Source organism: Lampris incognitus, chromosome 13 (assembly GCF_029633865.1).
Source record: "Lampris incognitus isolate fLamInc1 chromosome 13, fLamInc1.hap2, whole genome shotgun sequence".
Classification (NCBI taxonomy): Eukaryota; Metazoa; Chordata; class Actinopteri; order Lampriformes; family Lampridae; genus Lampris; species Lampris incognitus.
The window spans coordinates 9,124,608-9,146,462 of NC_079223.1; the positions used below are offsets into that span (position 1 = coordinate 9,124,608).

A 21,855-nucleotide genomic window follows, 5' to 3' on the forward strand; every position below is an offset into this window, starting at 1 on the left:
TTTCATACCACTTCCTGATAAACTGAGGTCCCTTTAGTTAGCACTAAATCTACTTTGGCCAAAACTGATAGTTTTTTTTTCTTACTATTGACAATTCTATAGTTCCCCCCCCCCCATCGCCTCAGGTTAAGAGTCTGGGTGTCATCCTGGACAGCACATTATCTTTTGAAGCCCACATCAACAATGTTACTCGGTCTGCATACTTCCACTTCCACCTACGCAATATTAATCATCTTCGGCCGTCACTTACACCTAAAAGCACAGCCATACTCACTCACCCCCTGGTTACATCCCGTATTGACTACTGTAATTCTATCCTCTTTGGTCTTCCCCTCAAGTGTCGTCATTAGCTTCAATTGGTCCAGAATTCAGCTGCCTGTATCATTACCAGAACTCCTTCCATAGATCATATCACTCCTGTTCTTCAGCAACTCCATTGGCTGCCTGTTTTATACCATATTGACTTCAAGATCCTGATCCTCACCTTTAAGGCTCTTAATAACTTAGCTCCTTCGTATCTTTCTGAACTCCTTCATATTCGCACACCCTCCCACACTCTCAGATCCTCTTCTGCTCTCCAACGCACTACACACTCGGCCCGCTTGACTACCATGGGGACTAGAGCCTTCAGTCGTTCTGCCCCCCACCTATGAAACTCTCTCCCACAAGAAATTCGCAACATTGACTCTCTTTCAACCTTCAAATCCCATCTCAAAACGTACCTTTTCAAACTGGCATATTCAGTCTGATCCACGCTTCACCGAGTTTTGTGCAGATGTTGATTTTATACTTATCTGTTGTGTTAACTTTTTATTGTCTACCCTGCTTTGTTTTGATTTTACGCTGTCTGATACAGTGCTTTTTTTTAACGGTGTTCTGTAAGGTGTCCTTGAGTATTTTGAAAGGCATCCACACATAAAATGCATTATTATCATTAGTTTACGGCAAAGAAACATCAGACTCAAGTTCATACAAGAATTGCTCTTTAATCCTTTTTGCAATGTGCGATATGGTTTAAGGATCAACGAGAACTCGATTGAAAATGCAAAATTAATTAAGACAAGATGGGATGCATGAGTAATCTTTTTATTATTAGGTTTAATTTCTGCATTGTCTTGCATAGTTAATGCGTCTGCGCAAAGCAAAGCTACATAGGACATTTGCAGTTGTTAAAAATTACGAGACATAAGGTTAAAATGTTAGTGACACTTCCGGTCGAACAGACGAGAGGATGCTGTGTAGTTCTTTCTACTGCCGTATGGTCCTTGTTGTTCTCTCGTTACGAGCATATGTCTCCTATCAGAATTTCATGAATTAACCATGGTCTAGTCAGCACCTCAAATGTGCACTGGTAAGGCTAAGGGAAAAAGAATAGACACAAGTTTTAAGACTGAATGTATTAGGAGGCATGTGGCCACTTGAGAACAAAATATCAGTATTTAATAAAACTACTGTAACAGACTGTATTGATAAGAAAATGTTCTTGTGACCATTCTACCAGCTAGTGGTTCTCTTTTAGCCAAAGCGATCATTTCCAAAGGAAACAAGAAAGCCTAGGAGCAAATCTTTACCTGAGCCTTTTCAGGGTCTTGGTAGACGGTGCATAGCTGGTCAGTACCGTCTTTTCTGCACGAGGTCATCGCCATTTGAACCGTGAAAAGGTAAAAAATGCCAGCAATCACCTAAAGGGACAATGGTGGATTTAGAATTTACATGTGAGAATCAGAGCTCCCGAAGTGCCCGTCATTGTCTCCCAGATCCCCGACGTGATTAAAAAGCGAATCGGTGTCTGCAATTAGAATCAATTCACCTAAGAGACTAACGTGAGACAGACCTCAAAACAACATTTTAATTAGTTTTTCTACAACAGCAGGATCAGCGCAAGTGTGGGATTCTGTCACACTGACCTGTCGTTGAGCCTTAATCACTTTGGCCACTTGACTGAGGAACAAGCTTTTGGTTCCCTTGTTGTGCTCGACCACAGCGAACTGCAGGGCCTCTTGTACTCTTGGATCATTGATGTCTGCGTGTATCGAAGCTTCCACCAAGTTGGCCGCCCCAACGGCCAAAAACGCTGCTAGCACGGGAAAGACAAGCTTTGGGTTCATGTTGTCCGAGGAAACGGAGAAAAATGTTGAGTGTCGGAAGACGAAGTATTATACTTATATAGTACTTCGTCTTATGCAGCACGTCATCTGTACTTTCGGGTGGGCTGACCTCTCATCTAATTCCTGCTCTCCATAGGCAGACTGCTGACGGGGTGGAGGCTCGTCTCTGAAACAACATGATCAATACAAAGACAGCCAAACTACTTTGTTTGTTGGCACGCTCACTATTTAGATTGCAAACGTTCCAAAATCCACTTTGAATAGCACACATGGCCGTTATAACTCTGAATCGGATCATTGTTTTCGGTCGTTACGCCTCTATGTTGTTTTTAAGGGTGGGGATACCTGCAGTCAGTTTAGACTGAAGAGGTCACTTAGATGAGTGATGAAACTTATGTTATGGCCGAAGTGGATTCACACTCCTCTTCTGCTCCAAACATGTTCAATTCGGGGTCACCAATGTGGCAGGAATGAGGAAAAACACAGGAGACCAAGGCGAGTTTGATGTTTATTCCTCAACTCCAAAAACCAACTGCAGCAGGAACAACCCTGCACCGGCAAGCCCGGGAACGTAAACCACGCCCCCAGCTCACAGTCCTGCTGGTTGAGAGGCATAGCCCCTAGTGTCCGCCACATCGTCACTTTTTTATAATATCTTTATGGAGGGAATATATGCGATTTTACTCTTTGTTAATCCTCTGATGACAAAGTTGTGTTTTTGCACAAAAAAAAATTATGAAGACATAATCTACATCCGTCAAAAAAAAAATAAACAAACAAAAAACCCAAACATATCTCTCAATAAACTGTGTATCCAGATGAGCTGATTTAGCTTTCTTTGACTTTTTAATTGAAAGAATTCAAAGTTATCAAATTGCACACAATGCAATAAAGATTACACCCGATGAAACAGCATAGCTTCAATAAAAACACAAGTCCAGGGGTTACACGTAGTAAATAAGAGGTAAAATAAAAGTTAACAGAGGTTAATATTTCATTCTTTTTAGGCCATAAGGGTCCAATACAGCGGCATAGTTTTACAGCCTTCAGGTTTTTCGAATATTGTTTGGTGTCTATGTGGATGTTTGGATGATGTGGGGTTAGTGAATCAGGAAGTGCTGTGGATTAGCAAGGAGGAAGTGAGGGTAGCTATGAAGAGGATGAAGAGTGGAAAGGCAGTTGGTCCTGATGACATACCTGTGGAGGTATGGAGATGTTTAGTTGAAATGGCAGTGGAGTTTTTAACTAGGTTGTTTAACACAATCTTGGAAAGCGAGAGGATGCCTGAGGAGTGGAGAAGAAGCATACTGGTACTGATTTTCAAGAACAAGGGTGATGTGCAGAACTGTAGCAACTACAGAGGTATAAAGTTGATCAGCCACAGCATGAAGATGTGGGAAAGAGTACGAGAAGCTAGGTTAAGAGGCGAGGTGATGACTAGCGAGCAGCAGTATGGTTTCATACCACAAAAGAGCACTACAGATGCAATGTTTGCTTTGAGAATGTTGATTGAGAAGTATGGAGAAGGCCAGAAAGAGTTAGATTGTGTTTTTGTGGATTTCGAGAAAGCATATGACAGGGTGCCAAGAGAGGAGGTGTGGTATTGTATGAGGAAGTCGGGAATTGCAGAGAAGTATGTAAGAATGGTGCAGGATATGTATGTGGGATGTGTGACAATGGTGAGGTGTGCAGTTGGAATGACAGATGGGTTCAAGGTGGAGGTGGGATTACAGCAAGAATCAGCTCTGAGCCCTTTCTTGTTTGCAGTGGTGATGGACACTTTGACGGACATGGTCAGGCAGGAGTCTCTGAGTACTATGATATTTGCTGATGACATTGTGATCTGTAGTGAGAGTAGGGTGGAAGTTGAAGACAGCCTGTAGAGGTGGAGGTATGCACTGGAGAGAAGAGGAATTGAAGTCAGTGGGAACAAGACGGAATACACATGCATTAATGTGAGGGAGGACAGTGGAATGGTGAGGATGCAAGGAGTAGAGGTCATGAAGGCATATGAGTTTAAATACTTGGGGTCAACTGTCCAAAGTAACGGGGAGTGAAGAAGAGAGTGTAGGCAGGGTGGAGTGGGTGGAAAAGAGTGTCATGAGTGATTTGCGACAGAAAACAAAGGGTTGGCCTATCTTTTTGGAGTTCCATTCTCAACAGCTACGGAAAGAGCAACATAGGTTAGGGGTGGAATGCCTTCAGCTTTTGAGAGAAGACATCTCCCTCTTCATGATAACTCTCTCTGTAACCTATGTTAAAAAATGTTCCTTGTCGTTTCAATGATTGGCTCAAAATTTAAAGAACATCTTAAAGATTCATCTTTTGTAATATTTACACCCAAATATGTAACTTGATTCTTAATTTGAATGCCACATATACATGACATTTCACATGTCTTGATAGACATTAATTCACATTTGTTGGTATTTAAACATAAACCAGAAGCATTGGAAAAATTCTTAATAAGGTCCAAGGCACGAGGAATTTGAGCAGCATCTTTTAAGAAGAGGGTTGTATCGTCTGCCAGTTGGCTGATGAAGACCTGTCTGTCCGCAACCACTACACCCTGCAAATCACTATTGGAAATAAAAGTAGCAAGAAGTTGGGCAGCGATCAAAAAGAGATAAGGGGAGATGGGACAACCTTGTCTATCTCTGCGATAAAGGTTAGACCTTGGAGAAGTACCATATTTTAACTTAATTGAGTTACCACCGTTATTATAAAGAGTTTTGATAGTTTTACAAAAGAAGTCGCTCAAACCAAGCTTTGATAGGGCTTTATAAAAGAAGTCATGTTCCACAGAATCAAAGGTTTTATAAAAGTCAAGAAAGAGAATGAGGCCGTCACTATCAACAAGGTCATTATAATCAAACAAATCTGAAACCAATCCAATGTTATTTGTGATGTGTCGATTTCTCATGAATCCTGATTTTGTCTCATCTAAAACATCTTTTAACCTTTCAGCAAACAGTGGGTGTACTATTTTATAATCATTATTGAGAAGCAGGATAAGGCTCCAGTTATCTAACAATAACAGATCTTTGTTAGGTTTTGGAATTAATGTAATGATCCCCTGAGTCATGGTGGGTGGGAGAGCTCCTTTTTGTATACTTTCTAAAAAACAACCACTAACCAAAAAGGGGCATAATTGTTCAGCAAACATTTTGTAAAGCCATCATTTCCAGGTGATGTGTCATTTTTCAGATTGCCCATCACTTTTTCAACTCCCTTGACATCAGTTGTAGAATTACATGAATTCCTGTCATCTGTGGATAAGAGTCAAGAAAAGCGGTGGCTGCGTCTTCAGAGTATTGGGCCTTGTAGAGATTGCTGTAATTGGCACAGAAAGAAGCAATTCCTCTAGGGTCATTAACTACGTTATTATCTATTAGTAATTGATCTAAGAACTAAGAGGAATTTTGTTGCCCCTCCATCTTTTCCTAGATCTAATAAATGTTCCTTCTGCTTTAATTTTATACGTATCATCTAATTAATTTTGTAATTGCAAATATTCCTTATGCTCATCATCAGATAAATTGTCTTGTTGAGAAAAACATGCCAACTGGTAGATAACTTTTTCTTCCGCAGTTCTTCTGTTCTTAGTCAGATCACTTCCAAATTTCCTGAGAAGTTTCTCTGTGCACTTCGTCCACGTACAGCCACCACATCGGGAGGGTCAGGAGGTGTTGCCTCTCATGCTTGTCCGTGGCTGGCCAGGCTCGTACTTTGAATTCTACAAGATCCTTCCCTTGCTCACAGATACCCAAGCTGGCCTTGCATTTGAGGTCATATGTCCATCCATCCCTAGCTATGGTTTCTCAGAGGCGCCACATAAACAAGGTAAGTAGAGCGTGAACGTATATGTATGGGTTTTAATAGCATTTGTCTATATGAATGCTTCTTGAATCTCTCTCCAGGATTTGACAGTCTTGCTGCTGCAAGAGTTTTCCTGACACTGTTGGAGCACCTCGGGTTCTGAACGTTCTACTTGCAGGGTGGGGACTGGGGCTCCGTCATCACCACCAACATGGCACAGATGAAACCACAGTAAGCTTGTACACACTAACCAGCTTTATATCATAGCACTGGAATCTGCAACACCATGTTGTTTTTCCAAATACAACATTGACATAATGACTTAATGATGAATGAAACGCAGCTTGTATTGTGCCAAAGCACAGAATTCACCAAGAACAATTTGCCAAGAACACCAAGTCACAACTTAATTGGGTCAAAGTTTCAGAAATATTGATTTGTAAACAGGCAAAACTGAGCACACACGACACGAAATTCACTTTGTAGAGACAGTTTAGGGCAAAGAAACATCAGACTCCAGTTCATACGAGAATCGCTCTTTAATTCTTTTTGCGATATGTGATAGGGTTTAAGGATTAACGAGAACTCATTTGAAAATGCAAATCGATTAAGACCAGATGGGATGCATGAGTAATCTTTTTATTAATAGGTTTAATATCTGCATTGTCTTGCATAGTTAGTTGATACGTCTGCGCAAAGCAAAGCTACATAGGACATTTGCAGTTGTTAAAAATTACGAGACATAAGGTTAAAATGTTAGTGAGACTTCCGGTCGAACAGACGAGAGGATGCTGTGTAGTTCTTTCTACTGCCGTATGGTTCTTGTTGTTCTCGCGTTAGTTGCACGTGCTTTCTTTCAGCTCATAAAAATGGTACCACACTCGAGTCAGCACCTCAAATGTGCACTGGTAAGGCTAAGGGGAAAAGAATAGACACAAGTTTTAAGAGTGAATGTATCCGGAGGCACGTAGCCACTTCAGAACAAAATATCTCAATATTTAATAAAACTACTGTAACAGACTGTATTGATAATAAAATCTTCTTGTGACCATTCTACCAACTAGTGGTTCTCTTTTAGACAAAGTGATCATTTCCAAAGGAAACAAAAAAGCCTAGGAGCAAATCGTTACCGGAGCCTTTTTACGGTCTTGGTAGACGGGGCATCGCTGGTCAGGACCGGCTTTTCTGCACGGGGTCTTCCTCATTTGCACCGTGAAACGGTACATCATGCCATCATCCACCTAAAGGGAAAAAACCTTTGCAAATCAGAGCTCCTGAAGTGCCCGTCATTGTCTCCCAGATTCGCGACGTGATAAAAAGTGAATCGGTCTCTACAGTTAGAATCAATTCACCTAAGAGCCTAAACGTGAGACAGACTTTCAAACATAATTTTAATTAGTGTTCTACAACAGCAGGATCAGCGCAAGTATGGGATTCTGTCACACTGACCTGTTGTTGTTGAGCCTTCATCACTTTGGTCACTTGACTGAGGAACAAGCTGTTGCTTCTCCTGTTGTGATTACCTGCAAAGTACAGCAGGGCATCTTGTACTCTTGGATCATTGATGTCTGCATCTGTCAGACCTCCCACCAAGTCGGCCGCACCAAAGGCCAAACACGCCACCAGCACGGGAAAGACAAGCTTTGGGTTCATGTTGTCTGAGGAAACGGAGCAAAATGTTAAGCGTTGGAAGACGAAGTACTATATAAGCGTCATCTGCCATTTCGGGTAGGCTGACCTCTCATCTAATTCCTGCTCTCCATAGGCAGATTGCTGACGGGGTGGAGGCTCGTCTCTGAAACAACGTGATCAATACGAAGACAGCCGAACTACTTTGTTTGTTGGCACGCTCACTATTTAGATTGCAAAATCCACTTTGAATAGCACACATGGCCGTTATAGCTCTGAATCGGATCACTGTTTTCGGTCGTTACGCCTCTATGTTGTTTTTAAGGGTGGGGATACCTGCAGTCAGTTTAGACTGAAGAGGTCACTTAGATGAGTGATGAAACTTATGTTATTGTTGTGGCAGGAATGAGGAAAAACACAGGAGACCAAGGCGAGTTTGACGTTTATTCCTCAACTCCAAAAACCAACTGCAGCAGGAACAACCCTGCACCGGCGAGCCCGGGAACATAAACCGCGCCCCCAGCTCACAGTCCTGCTGGGTGAGAGGCATAGCCCCTAGTGTCCGCCACACAGCCCCCCCCCCCCGAACACCCAGAAGGGACTCCTGGAAAGAAAATTAGTGTCTCACTGGAGGCTTAAGCAGCCTGCCATAACGGCTGCGCCGTCTCTCAGCCGAAACAGTAGGTGAAACACAGTCCAAAGCCGGCTGAGAAGCAGAACGCTGAACCCGTGAAGACACTGCCGGGGTCCTGGAAGGAGGACGACCCTGACGGGGAATCTGGGCCGGAAACACAACTTCGCCTGCCACCCTGTGCGCCGGTTTAAGCCTATCAAGCGTGACACGCTCCTTACGCCCACCCATATCTAGCACAAAACCCTTAGGACCCGTCTCAAGAACCTGAAATGGGCCATCGTATGGGGGTTGGAGGGGCGAGCGGTGAGCATCATGCCGTACAAAAACAAAATGAGCCGACATGAGCTCCGCAGGCACGAACGACCGCGGAAAACAGTGGTGAACGGGCCCTTGAACCCGAGTGCTGTCGGACAAAAAAGGATAAACGGCCGGACGGGGTCGAGGAGCGGAACTCCCAGGCAAAAATTCCCCAGGGACGCGGAGCGGCTGACCGAGCACCAGCTCAGCGGGTGACGCGTCGAGGTCCTCCTTAGGAGCCGAACGCAACCCGAGCATAACCCAAGGTAAACGATCCACCCAGTTACCATCCGAGAGCGCAGCGCTGCCTTGAGCGACTGGTGAAAACGTTGACACAACCCGTTAGCCTGAGGGTGATACGCGGTAGTGCGGTGTACCTGCACACCCAAGGATCGCGCAAGTGCCGACCAGAGCTCTGACACGAACTGAGGGCCCCTGTCTGAGGTGATATCTGATGGAGTGCCGAAACGGGCGACCCAGGAGGAAAGAAAAGCGCGTGCAACATCCGAGCATGTTGTGGAGGATAGAGGGACAGCCTCTGGCCACCTGGTGGTCCGATCTACCATTGTGAGCAGGTGCGTAAAACCCTGTGAAGAAGGTAGAGGGCCCACCAGGTCCACATGCACGTGGTCGAAACGTCTGGCCGGGATCGGAAACGGTTCGAGGGGCGATTTAGTGTGCTGGTGGACCTTAGCGCGCTGGCCCGCTACACATGCAGCTGCCCACCCCTTGACGTCCTTGCGGAGGCCAGGCCAGACGAACTTGGAACCGACCAACTTCACCGACGCCCGAACTCCAGGGTGCGAGAGGGAGTGAATCGAATCGAAAACTCGACGGCGCCAGGCCACTGGAACAACGGGGCGGGGACGGCCGGTGCAGACATCGCAGAGGAGGGCAGGACTGCCTTCCTGCATCACAGCATCCTCTAGCTTGAGACCGGTACGCGTTGACCTTAGGGCAAGGACGTCCGGGTCGCTGGACTGGTCGGCAGCCATAGCGGAGAAATCCACACCGAGGTGCACAGGACACACAAGCACACGCGACAGACAGTCAGCAACAGGGATGGACTTCCCGGCCACATGCTGAATGTCCGTTGTGAACTCGGAGGTCGCCGCTAGGTGGCGCTGTTGACGAGCAGACCACGGCTCAGTCACCTTGGACATGGCAAAAGTCAGCGGCTTATGATCCACATAAGCCGTGAATGGGCGACCCTCCAGCAGGAAGCGGAAATGCCGGGTTGCAAGGTGCAGTGCCAGCAACTCCCGGTCAAAAACGCTGTACTTGCGCTCGCTATCCCGCAGTTTGCGGCTAAAAAATGCGAGTGGCTGCCACGCATTCGCCACACGCTGTTCAACCACAGCCCCCACGGCTATGTCAGACGCATCGGTTGTTAAAGCTATGGACGCCGTGGGTGTGGGATGGGCGAGGAGGGCAGCGTTAGCCAGGGCGCACTTAGCTCCGTCAAAGGCCTGGACCTGTTCGGGAGTCCAGTCGACAGGGTCGTTAGCCTTCTTAAGCCGCAGGGGCAGTCACTTCAGCCACCACTGCCGTGTCCGCGTCCTCCGACGTCGGCTGCAGAGGCTCCGATGCCACACTCTGCACAGAGAACCGTCTGGTAGCCAGCAGGACCCGATCGGCCTCCTCAGCCAAACCTCGGCAGTCACCAGCGGCCAGACACGGGGAGTTAGCCAAAGCCGCGCGCACAGGAGACGGGAGCTGGCGCAGGAAAACGTGCGGGAAAAGGAACCCACCTTCGTCTGAGCCTAGCAGCGACAGCATATTGTCCATGAGATCCACAGCCGTCCTGTCGCCCAAACCGGATATGGAAAGGATTCTATCTGCCCTCTCTGCGGTAGATAGGCTGTACCTCCGGAGCAGAAGATGTTTGAGGGCGACGTATTTATCGTGTTGCGGAGGGGCGCGCAACAGCTGCATGGCCCGGCGTGTGGACTGCTGGTCCAGCGCAGCGACGACCAGATAGCATCTGGAGTCGTCCGCGGAGATTCCACGCAGGTGGAAAAGCGCCTCGACATGCTGGAACCACGAGGCCGGGTCGCTCTGCCAGAACTCTGGGAGCTTCACAGCCGCGGTGAGAACGGCCCGCTGTGAGAGTTGGGGCGGCGTGGCCGAAGTGGATTCACACTCCTCTTCTGCTCCAAACATGTTCAATTCGGGGTCACCAATGTGGAAGGAATGAGGAAAAACACAGGAGACCAATGCGAGTTTGATGTTTATTCCTCAACTCCAAAAACCAACTGCAGCAGGAACAACCCTGCACCGGCGAGCCCGGGAACGTAAACCACGCCCCCAGCTCACAGTCCTGCTGAGTGAGAGGCATAGCCCCTAGTGTCCGCCACATTGTCACTTTTTTATAATATCTTTATGGAGGGAATATATACTATTTTACTCTTTGTTAATCCTCTGACGACAAAAGTGTGTTTTTTGCACAACCCAATAAACAAAACTTAAAAACAAAAAAGATTATGAAGACATAATCTACATCCGTCAAAAAACAAAAAACCCAAACATATCTCTCAATAAACGGTGTATCCAGATGAGCTGATTTAACTTTTTTTGACTTTTTAATTGAATGAATTCAAAGTCATCAAATCGCACACAATGCAATAAAGATTACACCCGATGAAACAGCATAGCTTCAATAAAAACACAAGTCCAGGGGTTACACGTAGTAAATAAGAGGTAAAATAAAAGTTAACAGAGGTTCATACAGCAAAATAGTTTTACAGCCTTCAGGTTTTTCGAATATTGTTTGGTGTCTATGTGGATGTTTGGATGATGTGGGGTTAGTGAATCAGGAAGTGCTGTGGATTAGCAAGGAGGAGGTGAGGGCAGCTATGAAGAGGATGAAGAGTGGAAAGGCAGTTGGTCCTGATGACATACCTGTGGAGGTATGGAGATGTTTAGTTGAAATGGCAGTGGAGTTTTTAACTAAGTTGTTTAACACAATCTTGGAAAGCGAGATGATGCCTGAGGAGTGGCGAAGAAGCATACTGGTACTGATTTTCAAGAACAACGGTGATGTGCAGAACTGTAGCAACTACAGAGGTATAAAGTTGATCAGCCACAGCATGAAGATGTGGGAAAGAGTACGAGAAGCTAGGTTAAGAGGCGAGGTGACGACTAGCGAGCAGCAGTATGGTTTCATACCACAAAAGAGCACTACAGATGCAATGTTTGCTTTGAGAATGTTGATTGAGAAGTATGGAGAAGGCCAGAAAGAGTTAGATTGTGTTTTTGTGGATTTCGAGAAAGCATATGACAGGGTGCCAAGAGAGGAGGTGTGGTATTGTACGAGGAAGTCGGGAATTGCAGAGAAGTATGTAAGAATGGTGCAGGATATGTATGTGGGATGTGTGACAATGGTGAGGTGTGCAGTTGGAATGACAGATGGGTTCAAGGTAGAGGTGGGATTACAGCAAGAATCAGCTCTGAGCCCTTTCTTGTTTGCAGTGGTGATGGACACTTTGACGGACATGGTCAGGCAGGAGTCTCTGAGTACTATGATATTTGCTGATGACATTGTGATCTGTAGTGAGATTAGGGTGGAGGTTGAAGACAGCCTGGAGAGGTGGAGGTATGCACTGGAGAGAAGAGGAATTAAAGTCAGTGGGAACAAGACGGAATACACATGCATTAATGTGAGGGAGGACAGTGGAACGGTGAGGATGCAAGGAGTAGAGGTCATGAAGGCATATGAGTTTAAATACTTGGGGTCAACTGTCCAAAGTAACGGGGAGTGAAGAAGAGAGTGCAGGCAGGGTGGAGTGGGTGGAAAAGAGTGTCATGAGTGATTTGTGACAGAAAACCCCCCACATTTTTTACAAACTAAGTGTAGTGTAACCAACAGGAGACCATTGATGTGTGAAGTGATTTTGGGGACATTAATTTGTATAAGAGTGACGTTATTGAATATTATAGTAGCATCTCTTTTCAGTGCTGCGCCTTTTAGACAGTCCCAGTATACTCGTCTCACAGGCGGCTGTATATAGAGACCAAAGTTAGTTGTCCAGATCAGAGGACGGTTCGTTTTGGTGAAAATTAGGTTGTAGCTTGTTGTTTGCCTTACTACGGCAGGAAAGATGCATCGTTTGTGTTTTAAAAACGTTTCCCTTATGGCTTCCATGTTACGGTTTCACCCTCACAACCCTGCAACCTACCTCTTCCGTTCCCTCAGTGTTTTTCATGAACTGTCTTATCCAATTAATCTTAAATGTATTGTTTAATGTTGTAAAACCCCAAAAGTTTAATCCTTCACAATCAGTGGTATTCATAATAACAGTTCATTTTACAGAATGTGTCTTGTTCTTCCATAGAAAATTAAACAAAGGGTTGTCAATCTTTTTGGAGTTCCATTCTCAACAGCTACGGAAAGAGCAACATAGGTTAGGGGTGGAATGCCTTCAGCTTTTGAGAGAAGACATCTCCCTCTTAATGATAACTCTCTCTGTAACCTATGTTAAAAAATGTTCCTTGTCGTTTCAATGATTGGCTCAAAATTTAAAGAACATCTTAAAGATTCATCTTTTTTAATATTTACACCCAAATATGTAACTTGATTCTTAATTTGAATACCACATATACATGACATTTCACATGTCTTGATAGACATTAATTCACATTTGTTGGTATTTAAACATAAACCAGAAGCATTGGAAAAATTCTTAATAAGGTCCAAGGCACGAGGAATTTGAGCAGCATCTTTTAAGAAGAGGGTTGTATCGTCTGCCAGTTGGCTGATGAAGACCTGTCTGTCCGCAACCACTACACCCTGCAATTCACTATTGGAAATATAAGTAAGTAGCAAGAAGTTGGGCAGCGATCAAAAAGAGATAAGGGGAGATGGGACAACCTTGTCTATCTCTGCGATAAAGGTTAGACCTTGGAGAAGTACCATATTTTAACTTAATTGAGTTACCACCGTTATTATAAAGAGTTTTGATAGTTTAACAAAAGAAGTCGCTCAAACCAAGCTTTGATAGGGCTTTATAAAAGAAGTCATGTTCCACAGAATCAAAGGTTTTATAAAAGTCGAGAAAGAGAATGAGGCCATCACTATCAACAAGGTCATTATAATCAAACAAATCTGAAACCAATCCAATGTTATTTGTGATGTGTCGCTTTCTCATGAATCTTGATTTTGTCTCATCTAAAACATCTTTTAACCTTTCAGCAAACAGTGGGTGTACTATTTTATAATCATTATTGAGAAGCAGGATAAGGCTCCAGTTATCTAACAATAACAGATCTTTGTTAGGTTTTGGAATTAATGTAATGATCCCCTGAGTCATGGTGGGTGGGAGAGCTCCTTTTTGTATACTTTCTAAAAAACAACCACTAACCAAAAAGGGGCATAATTGTTCAGCAAACATTTTGTAAAGCCATCATTTCCAGGTGATGTTTTATTTTTCAGATTGCCTATCACTTTTTCAACTCCCTTGACATCAGTTGTAGAATTACATGAATTCCTATCATCTGTGGATAAGAGTCAAGAAAAGCGGTGGCTGCGTCTTCAGAGTATTGGGCCTTGTAGAGATTGCTGTAATTGGCACAGAAAGAAGCAATTCCTCTAGGGTCATTAACTACGTTATTATCTATTAGTAATTGATCTAAGAACTAAGAGGAATTTTGTTGCCCCTCCATCTTTTCCTAGATCTAATAAATGTTCCTTCTGCTTTAATTTTATACATATCATCTAATTAATTTTGTGATTGCAAATATTCCTTATGCTCATCATCAGATAAATTGTCTTGTTGAGAAAAACATGCCAACTGGTAGATAACGTTTTCTTCCGCAGTTCTTCTGTTCTTAGTCAGATCACTTCCAAATTTCCTGAGAAGTTTCTCTGTGCACTTCGTCCACGTACAGCCACCACATCGGGAGGGTCAGGAGGTGTTGCCTCTCATGCTTGTCCGTGGCTGGCCAGGCTCGTACTTTGAATTCTACAAGATCCTTCCCTTGCTCACAGATACCCAAGCTGGCCTTGCATTTGAGGTCATATGTCCATCCATCCCTAGCTATGGTTTCTCAGAGGCGCCACATAAACAAGGTAAGTAGAGCGTGAACGTATATGTATGGGTTTTAATAGCATTTGTCTATATGAATGCTTCTTGAATCTCTCTCCAGGATTTGACAGTCTTGCTGCTGCAAGAGTTTTCCTGACACTGTTGGAGCACCTCGGGTTCTGAAAGTTCTACTTGCAGGGTGGGGACTGGGGCTCCGTCATCACCACCAACATGGCACAGATGAAACCACAGTAAGCTTGTACACACTAACCAGCTTTATCATCATAGCACTGGAATCTGCAACACCATGTTGTTTTTCCAAATACAACATTGACATAATGACTCAATGATGAATGAAACGCAGCTTGTATTGTGCCAAAGCACAGAATTCACCAAGAACAATTTGCCAAGAACACCAGGTCACAACTTAATTAGGTCAAAGTTTCAGAAATATTGATTTGTAAACTGGCAAAACTGAGCACACACGACACGAAATTCACTTTGTAGAGACAGTTTAGGGCAAAGAAACATCAGACTCCAGTTCATGCGAGAATCGCTCTTTAATTCTATTTGCGATTTGTGATAGGGTTTAAGGATTAACGAGAACTCATTTGAAAATGCAAATCGATTAAGACCAGATGGGATGCATGAGTAATCTTTTTATTAATAGGTTTAATATCTGCATTGTCTTGCATAGTTAGTTGATACGTCTGCGGAAAGTAAAGCTACATAGGACATGTGCAGTTGTTAAAAGTTACGAGACATAAGTAAAAGGTTAGTGAGACTTCCGGTCGAACAGACGAGAGGATGTTTTGTAGTTCTTTCTGCTGCCGTATGGTTCTTGTTGTTCTCGCGTTAGTTGCATGTGCTTTCTTTCACCTCATAAAAATGGAACCACGCTCGAGTCAGCACCTCAAATGTGCACTGGTAAGGCTAAGGGGAAAAGAATAGACACAAGTTTTAAGAGTGAATGTATCCGGAGGCTCGTAGCCACTTAAGAACAAAATATCTCAATATGTAATAAAACTACTGTAACAGACTGTATTGATAATAAAATCTTCTTGTGACCATTCTACCAACTAGTGGTTCTCTTTTAGCCAAAGCGATCATTTCCAAAGGAAACAAAAAAGCCTAGGAGCAAATCGTTACCGGAGCCTTTTTACGGTCTTGGTAGACGGGGCATCGCTGGTCAGGACCGGGTTTTCTGCACAGGGTCTTCATCATTTGCACCGTGAAACGGTACATCATGCCATCATCCACCTAAAGGGAAAAAACCTTTGCAAATCAGAGCTCCTGAAGTGCCCGTCATTGTCTCCCAGATTCACGACGTGATAAAAAGTGAATCGGTCTCTACAATTAGAATCAATTCACCTAAGAGCCTAAACGTGAGACAGACTTTCAAACATAATTTTAATTAGTGTTCTACAACAGCAGGATCAGCGCAAGTATGGGATTCTGTCACTCTGACCTGTTGTTGTTGAGCCTTCATCACTTTGGTCACTTGAATGAGGTACAAGGTGTAGGTTCCCGTGTTGTATTGGAGCACAGCGAACTTCAGGGCATCTTGTACTCTTGGATCATTGATGTCTGCATCTGTCAGACCTCCTACCAAGTCGGCCGCCCCAAAGGCCAAATACGCCACCAGCACGGGAAAGACAAGCTTTGGGTTCATGTTGTCTGAGGAAATGGAGCAAAATGTTAAGCGTTGGAAGACGAAGTACTATATAAGCGTCATCTGCCATTTCGGGTGGGCTGACCTCTCATCTAATTCCTGCTCTCCATAGGCAGACTGCTGACGGGGTGGAGGCTCGTCTCTGAAACAACATGATCAATACGAAGACAGCCGAACTACTTTGTTTGTTGGCACGCTCACTATTTAGATTGTAAACGTTCCAAAATCCACTTTGAATAGCACACATGGCCGTTATAACTCTGAATCGGATCATTGTTTTCGGTCGTTACGCCTCTATGTTGTTTTTAAGGGTGGGGATACCTGCAGTCAGTTTAGACTGAAGAGGTCACTTAGATGAGTGATGAAACTTATGTTATTGTCACTTTTTTATAATATCTTTATGGAGGGAATATATACTATTTTACTCTTCGTTAATCCTCTGATGACAAAAGTGTGTTTTTTGCACAACCCAATAAACAAAACTTAAAAACAAAAAAGATTATGAAGACATAATCTACATCCGTCAAAAAACAAAAAACCCAAACATATCTCTCAATAAACGGTGTATCCAGATGAGCTGATTTAACTTTCTTTGACTTTTAAATTGAACGAATTCAAAATCATCAAATCGCACACAATGCCATAAAGATTACACCCGATGAAACAGTATAGCTTCAATAAAAACACAAGTCCAGGGGTTACACGTAGTAAATAAGGGGTAAAATAAAAGTTAACAGAGGTTCATACAGCAAAATAGTTTTACAGCCTTCAGGTTTTTCGAATATTGTTTGGTGTCTATGTGGATGTTTGGATGATGTGAGGTTAGTGAATCAGGAAGTGCTGTGGATTAGCAAGGAGGAAGTGAGGGCAGCTATGAAGAGGATGAAGAGTGGAAAGGCAGTTGGTCCTGATGACATACCTGTGGAGGTATGGAGATGTTTAGGAGAGATGGCAGTGTGGTTTTTAACCAGATTGTTTAACACAATCTTGGAAAGTGAGAGGATGCCTGAGGAGTGGCGAAGAAGCATACTGGTACCGATTTTCAAGAACGGGCGATGTGCAGAACTGTAGCAACTACAGAGGTATAAAGTTGATCGGCCACAGTATGAAGATGTGGGAAAGAGTACGAGAAGCTAGGTTAAGAGGCGAGGTGACGACTAGCGAGCAGCAGTATGGTTTCATACCATGAAAGAGCACTACAGATGCGAAATATTTTCACCTACCTATTGTCTATTGTCATCCATGTATTTCAGGATTAGATGTGCACTTCATCCACATACAGCCACATCGGGAGGGTCGGGAGCAGGGCCGGATTAAGACGCTGTAAGGCCCAGGGCATCGGCCAGGTTTAAGCCCCCCCCCCCTTTCACCTGTAGTTGTATAGCACCTATAGATAGGCCTACCTGTCGTAGTGTTTCAGCACCATAGACAGCGCCTTATTTGTATCCAGACAAAGGCAGAAAAGTCCATCTGTAACTAGGCCTCTTACCCATCAAGTAAAATTCAGTCGGCTACATTAAATGGCGTCGTATACAAGCTCTCAACATACATAGGGCCTACACTTTCAACATAACCGATGCACAGGTAGCGCAGACACTTGCAACAAGTAGCAAGCAGTCATCACAACGCACGCACACCAATGATCAACATTGTAAACTCGAGGTTTATGTTTGTTTATTTAGATCCCCATTAGCTGTTACCCAAGGCAACAGCTACTCTTCCTGGGGTCAACATTAATAACATCCTTCAACAAAATCCATGTATGCACATGCTTTCACATGCATGCTTACATAAATGAACACAATTGCATCGCCAAATTCAGTTCATCCCCATCCCATCCCACCCACCTCAATTAAACCAGCATTAATAAAGAAGCCAAACACACAACCCCCCCCCACACACACACACACTTACAGTAGCATCTATCACAGACTACTACCACCTGCTTTGAGCTACATATTTCAGAATAAAAATATAAAAATGTATGTATTAGACAGTGTATGCCCGTCTCCAAAAATAACCTAAGTGGCTTTTTAAAACTTCTTTACTTGTTGCTTGAGTAATAACGTATGGCAACCTATTCCACTGTGAAACGGCCCTATACATAGCAGTTCTTTTCATTGCATTTGTTCTGGGTAGAGGAATTGTAACATGACCCCTGCTAACTTGTCTTGTTCCATGTTCATGTCTGTCCTGGGAAAAAGTTAATTCTTGAGTACAGGCAGTAGGGTAGTTTTGACACAACTGTATTCCTGAATGACATTAGAGGACTGCTTGTTAATCTGTCTTCTGCTTTCAACCAGGCAAGATCATGGTGCATTTGGTCTATAGCTTTTCTCATTGAACACCTGAGTACAAGACGTGCTGCTCTATTCTGCACTATCTGAAGCTTGTTTAGCTCCTGTTTTGCTGCACTTGACCAGATTGCTGGGCAGTAGTCAAGGTGTGACAAAACCAAGGTTTGTGTAACCTGTAAGACGGTAGTTGGTGTAAGAAAAGAGGAGTATCTTCTTATCATAGATATTCTTCTCCCCATTTTTCCAATTATTTTGTTTATGTAACACCACAGCATCATACTCAAATAACGGACCTCACCATGTTGCATCAGCACTAGACATTCACATTCAAAGCAGTTGATGGAAAAAAATAGCTTAACTTACCCGCTCAGAAGGTCTTCTTTCTTGCTTTTCGAGCTGAGAAGTCCACAATCCTCAAAATCCAGTTCCCTTAACAAGTCACTTTCCAAAGACATGCGAGTCAGATGACTTAGTCTGTTTTGTCCCATGGTGGATCTCATTTTGTTCTTAATCAACCACAGTTTGGAGAACGACCGCTCCCCAGATGCGTTGGTCACCGGCTGTTGCAGCTGTCATCAGGACTGTGTAGGTAACATATAGCTAGCAGAAGGCACTATTAACGGGGACAAACTGATACACGGTAGTCATCGGATCTCTGGTCTCACCGGAATGCCAAGCAAGGGCAACCAAACGTTTATTTATTGAGTAACCACCCGCCCCCCCTTTGCACAGTGACGTCAGCATAAGGGCATTCAAGGCAGACAGTGTTCATCGGTGTCCAACACCCCCACTTGCTCTTAGGCTGATTACAGTATGCAGTTGTCAGGTACATCTAGCAAAGAAAATAAAAACATCTTACATACCAAAAACAAAAGAAACAAACTTGTCAAGCAGAGCTTTAGTTACAGGTTTAGTCAAAATATCTGCAACCATGTCTGATGTGGGGCAATACTTAATAGTTATCCTTCCATCAGGGGAGAACATCAACCATCAGGGCAGAACATCACCATCATCCATCAGGGCAGAACATCATCCATCAGGGTAGAACATCATCCATCATCCGTCAGGGCACAACATCATCCATCAGGGCAGTACATTATCCATCATCCATCATCCAATTTCAGTTTGTTCTCACATGGGGTCGATCTTGGTCTGCAGTGAGTCATGTCAAACCTCTCCAGGATTTTTGTGATGTACCTCTTTTGGTTCATCTTTATTTCACCATCTCCCTGTGTAAAGTCAATACCAAGGAAATGTTTTAGTTTACCAAGATCTTTCATCTTGAATTGGTCTCTCAATAGCTCTTTCACATTCCTGAGGATTTGACTGTCACTCGCTGCAATAAGAAGATCATCGACCCAGATAATCAAAATGATTCTCTCACTCTCAGTTTGTTTGCTGTAAACACGGTGATCAGCTGGGTTCTGAACAAAACCATTTTGGCAAAGGAAATCATGCAGCATTTTATTCCATTTGGTGCAGCTCCAAACCATATTGGGCAGCAACCTGCATTAAACTGCGTACAGAGGTCATATCAGCAGTTGGGGAAAAGGTCTCACTATAGTCTATCCCTTCAATTTGACTATAGCCTTTAGCTACATATCTTGCTTTATATGTGGTTTCAACTGGGTTTTCCTTAACGCTGTAAACCCATCTGCCCCCCACTGCATGTTTACCTTCTGGCAATGTGGTTAGGGTAAAAGTGTCATTTTCCCTCAGGGAACTCAAATCATCCTGCATAGCTTTAGCCCATAGTGAGGACTCTGGTGAGCCTAGGGCTTGTTTCAGGGTTTGGCGATGCTGGAGCCTATCCCAGCAGTCATTGGTCCCAGCACTCATTGGTCCCAGCAGTCATTGGTCCCAGCACTCATTGGTCCCAGCACTCATTGGTCCCAGCAGTCATTGGTCCCAGCACTCATTGGTCCCAGCAGTCATTGGTCCCAGCACTCATTGGTCCCAGCACTCATTGGTCCCAGCAGTCATTGGTCCCAGCAGTCATTGGTCCCAGCACTCATTGGTCCCAGCAGTCATTGGTCCCAGCACTCATTGGTCCCAACAGTCATTGGTCCCAGCACTCATTGCCTTAGTGACACATTGTCGCTTTCACCCGTCAGCCGTTGGTGGCGCGCTTCACGTCATCCCTCCTCCTCCGTCTGCATGCGGCGTCGCTGTGTGTTGTGCTCCTGCAGAGAGTGCGGCACTGCCTGGGCCGCTGGCCCCCCTGGTCGTTTTGCTGACAGGCCTGGGCAATGTGACCCCTCTCCCCGCAGGAAAAACAGCTAACGTTGGCTCTCCTCGTCATAATCCGCGTGAGTTGTGTCGGGCTCGTAAAGGGTGCAGGCCTTCAAGCATCGAAGGCGCAAATGTCCCAGAAACTTCGTTTCCCACAACTCATATTTCTTTTCGTCCCCGTCAAAAAACAATCTGCTCCGACGCGTTCCCATGTCCCTCCTGGGCCCATAACCTGTTGCAGCTGCCATCAGGACTGTGTCGGTAACACATAGCCAGCAGAAAGCACTATTAACGGGGACAAACTGATACACGGTAGCCATCGGATCTCTGGTCTCACCGGAGTGCCAAGCAAGGGCAACCGGCCGTTTATTTATTGAGTAATCACCCAACCCCCTCTGCACAGTGAAGTCAGCATAAGGGCATTCAAGACAGACAGTGTTTATTGGTGTCCAACACCGGCAAAGTCAAGTATATTCTAAGCGCTATGTCAACGTTGGGAAAGACGTGGCTGATGTTCCTTTTCTTAGTCACGAGTAAGAGTTCCCTTGCGGGTTGTTTTTTGTTCCTTTTTCATAAGCTCTTTAAAGTGAACCATTTCCTCGACTAAGTCTTGTTGCAAATCATTTGGATATTTCTTTTGTAGTGTGGAGTTAGAAAACAACGAGACAGGAGACGTGAGAGTAGACGTAGTCGAGGTAGTTTACTAGCTCCAACTTTTTATGTCACACATCTGACAACGACACTGAACTGACTGTGAACCGGAAGCGGAAGTGCATTATCTGACCCCTCGCCTCTTCCCTTAAAGGTACACCGTCCTCTTAGGTGAATGTCTCTCGATATACAGATGTGGGTCACCACAGTAGGCTAATTGATGAAGGCCGAATTTTGTTGTGTGGAAGGGATTGTGTATTCTTAAGAAATCCAAAACACCGATCAATTTCCTGATGTGCTCGGTATCGTCTGTCTAATTCTGCTACAAGTTTGTCGACAATAACGGTGAACACGTTCACGGCACACTTTTCTTTTCCAGACATATTTTAGTCCCCAACCCTCCAGGAGCAGGGTTGGGGACCACTGCAAGCATCCAAGATAGCGGTTGGGTCTTTCTTTTGATCCTCGGTCAACGTGAGGTTGTGCATGTAAA

The 21,855-nt window shown here is 44.3% G+C and overlaps 3 protein-coding genes across 3 annotated transcripts; all 3 read right to left on the reverse strand.

Annotated features, from left to right (window-relative positions):
- Nucleotides 1-1,011: 1,011 nt before the first annotated feature.
- Nucleotides 1,012-2,112, reverse strand: LOC130122865 (cystatin-like). Its single transcript, XM_056291916.1, has 3 exons — nt 1,908-2,112; nt 1,572-1,682; nt 1,012-1,357 (listed from the first exon to the last, which is right to left on the reverse strand). The coding sequence occupies exons 1-3, from the start codon at nt 2,106-2,108 to the stop codon at nt 1,280-1,282; spliced, it is 390 nt and encodes a 129-aa protein (XP_056147891.1). The 5' UTR covers nt 2,109-2,112; the 3' UTR covers nt 1,012-1,279.
- A 4,354-nt stretch (nt 2,113-6,466) lies between these two features.
- LOC130122862 (cystatin-like) lies at nt 6,467-7,628 on the reverse strand. Its single transcript, XM_056291914.1, has 3 exons — nt 7,377-7,628; nt 7,058-7,168; nt 6,467-6,841 (listed from the first exon to the last, which is right to left on the reverse strand). The coding sequence occupies exons 1-3, from the start codon at nt 7,578-7,580 to the stop codon at nt 6,764-6,766; spliced, it is 393 nt and encodes a 130-aa protein (XP_056147889.1). The 5' UTR covers nt 7,581-7,628; the 3' UTR covers nt 6,467-6,763.
- A 7,526-nt stretch (nt 7,629-15,154) lies between these two features.
- On the reverse strand, nt 15,155-16,184 carry LOC130122864 (cystatin-like). Its single transcript, XM_056291915.1, has 3 exons — nt 15,979-16,184; nt 15,660-15,770; nt 15,155-15,443 (listed from the first exon to the last, which is right to left on the reverse strand). Exons 1-3 carry the CDS (start codon nt 16,180-16,182, stop codon nt 15,366-15,368), a joined length of 393 nt encoding a protein of 130 aa, XP_056147890.1. The 5' UTR covers nt 16,183-16,184; the 3' UTR covers nt 15,155-15,365.
- Nucleotides 16,185-21,855: the final 5,671 nt, after the last annotated feature.

Excerpts from the sequence above, each read along its gene's own strand:
- LOC130122865 (XM_056291916.1), bottom strand. The coding sequence starts at position 2,108 with ATGAACCCAAAGCTTGTCTTTCCCGTGCTAGCAGCGTTTTTGGCCGTT. Across the intron at positions 1,683-1,907 it reads TGATTAAGGCTCAACGACAG|GTGATTGCTGGCATTTTTTA; the intron begins GTCAGTGTGACA and ends TTGTCCCTTTAG. Across the intron at positions 1,358-1,571 it reads AAGACCCTGAAAAGGCTCAG|CCTTACCAGTGCACATTTGA; the intron begins GTAAAGATTTGC and ends TTTTTCCCTTAG.
- LOC130122862 (XM_056291914.1), bottom strand. The coding sequence starts at position 7,580 with ATGAACCCAAAGCTTGTCTTTCCCGTGCTGGTGGCGTGTTTGGCCTTT. Across the intron at positions 7,169-7,376 it reads TGAAGGCTCAACAACAACAG|GTGGATGATGGCATGATGTA; the intron begins GTCAGTGTGACA and ends TTTTCCCTTTAG. Across the intron at positions 6,842-7,057 it reads AAGACCGTAAAAAGGCTCCG|CCTTACCAGTGCACATTTGA; the intron begins GTAACGATTTGC and ends TTTTCCCCTTAG.
- LOC130122864 (XM_056291915.1), bottom strand. The coding sequence starts at position 16,182 with ATGAACCCAAAGCTTGTCTTTCCCGTGCTGGTGGCGTATTTGGCCTTT. Across the intron at positions 15,771-15,978 it reads TGAAGGCTCAACAACAACAG|GTGGATGATGGCATGATGTA; the intron begins GTCAGAGTGACA and ends TTTTCCCTTTAG. Across the intron at positions 15,444-15,659 it reads AAGACCGTAAAAAGGCTCCG|CCTTACCAGTGCACATTTGA; the intron begins GTAACGATTTGC and ends TTTTCCCCTTAG.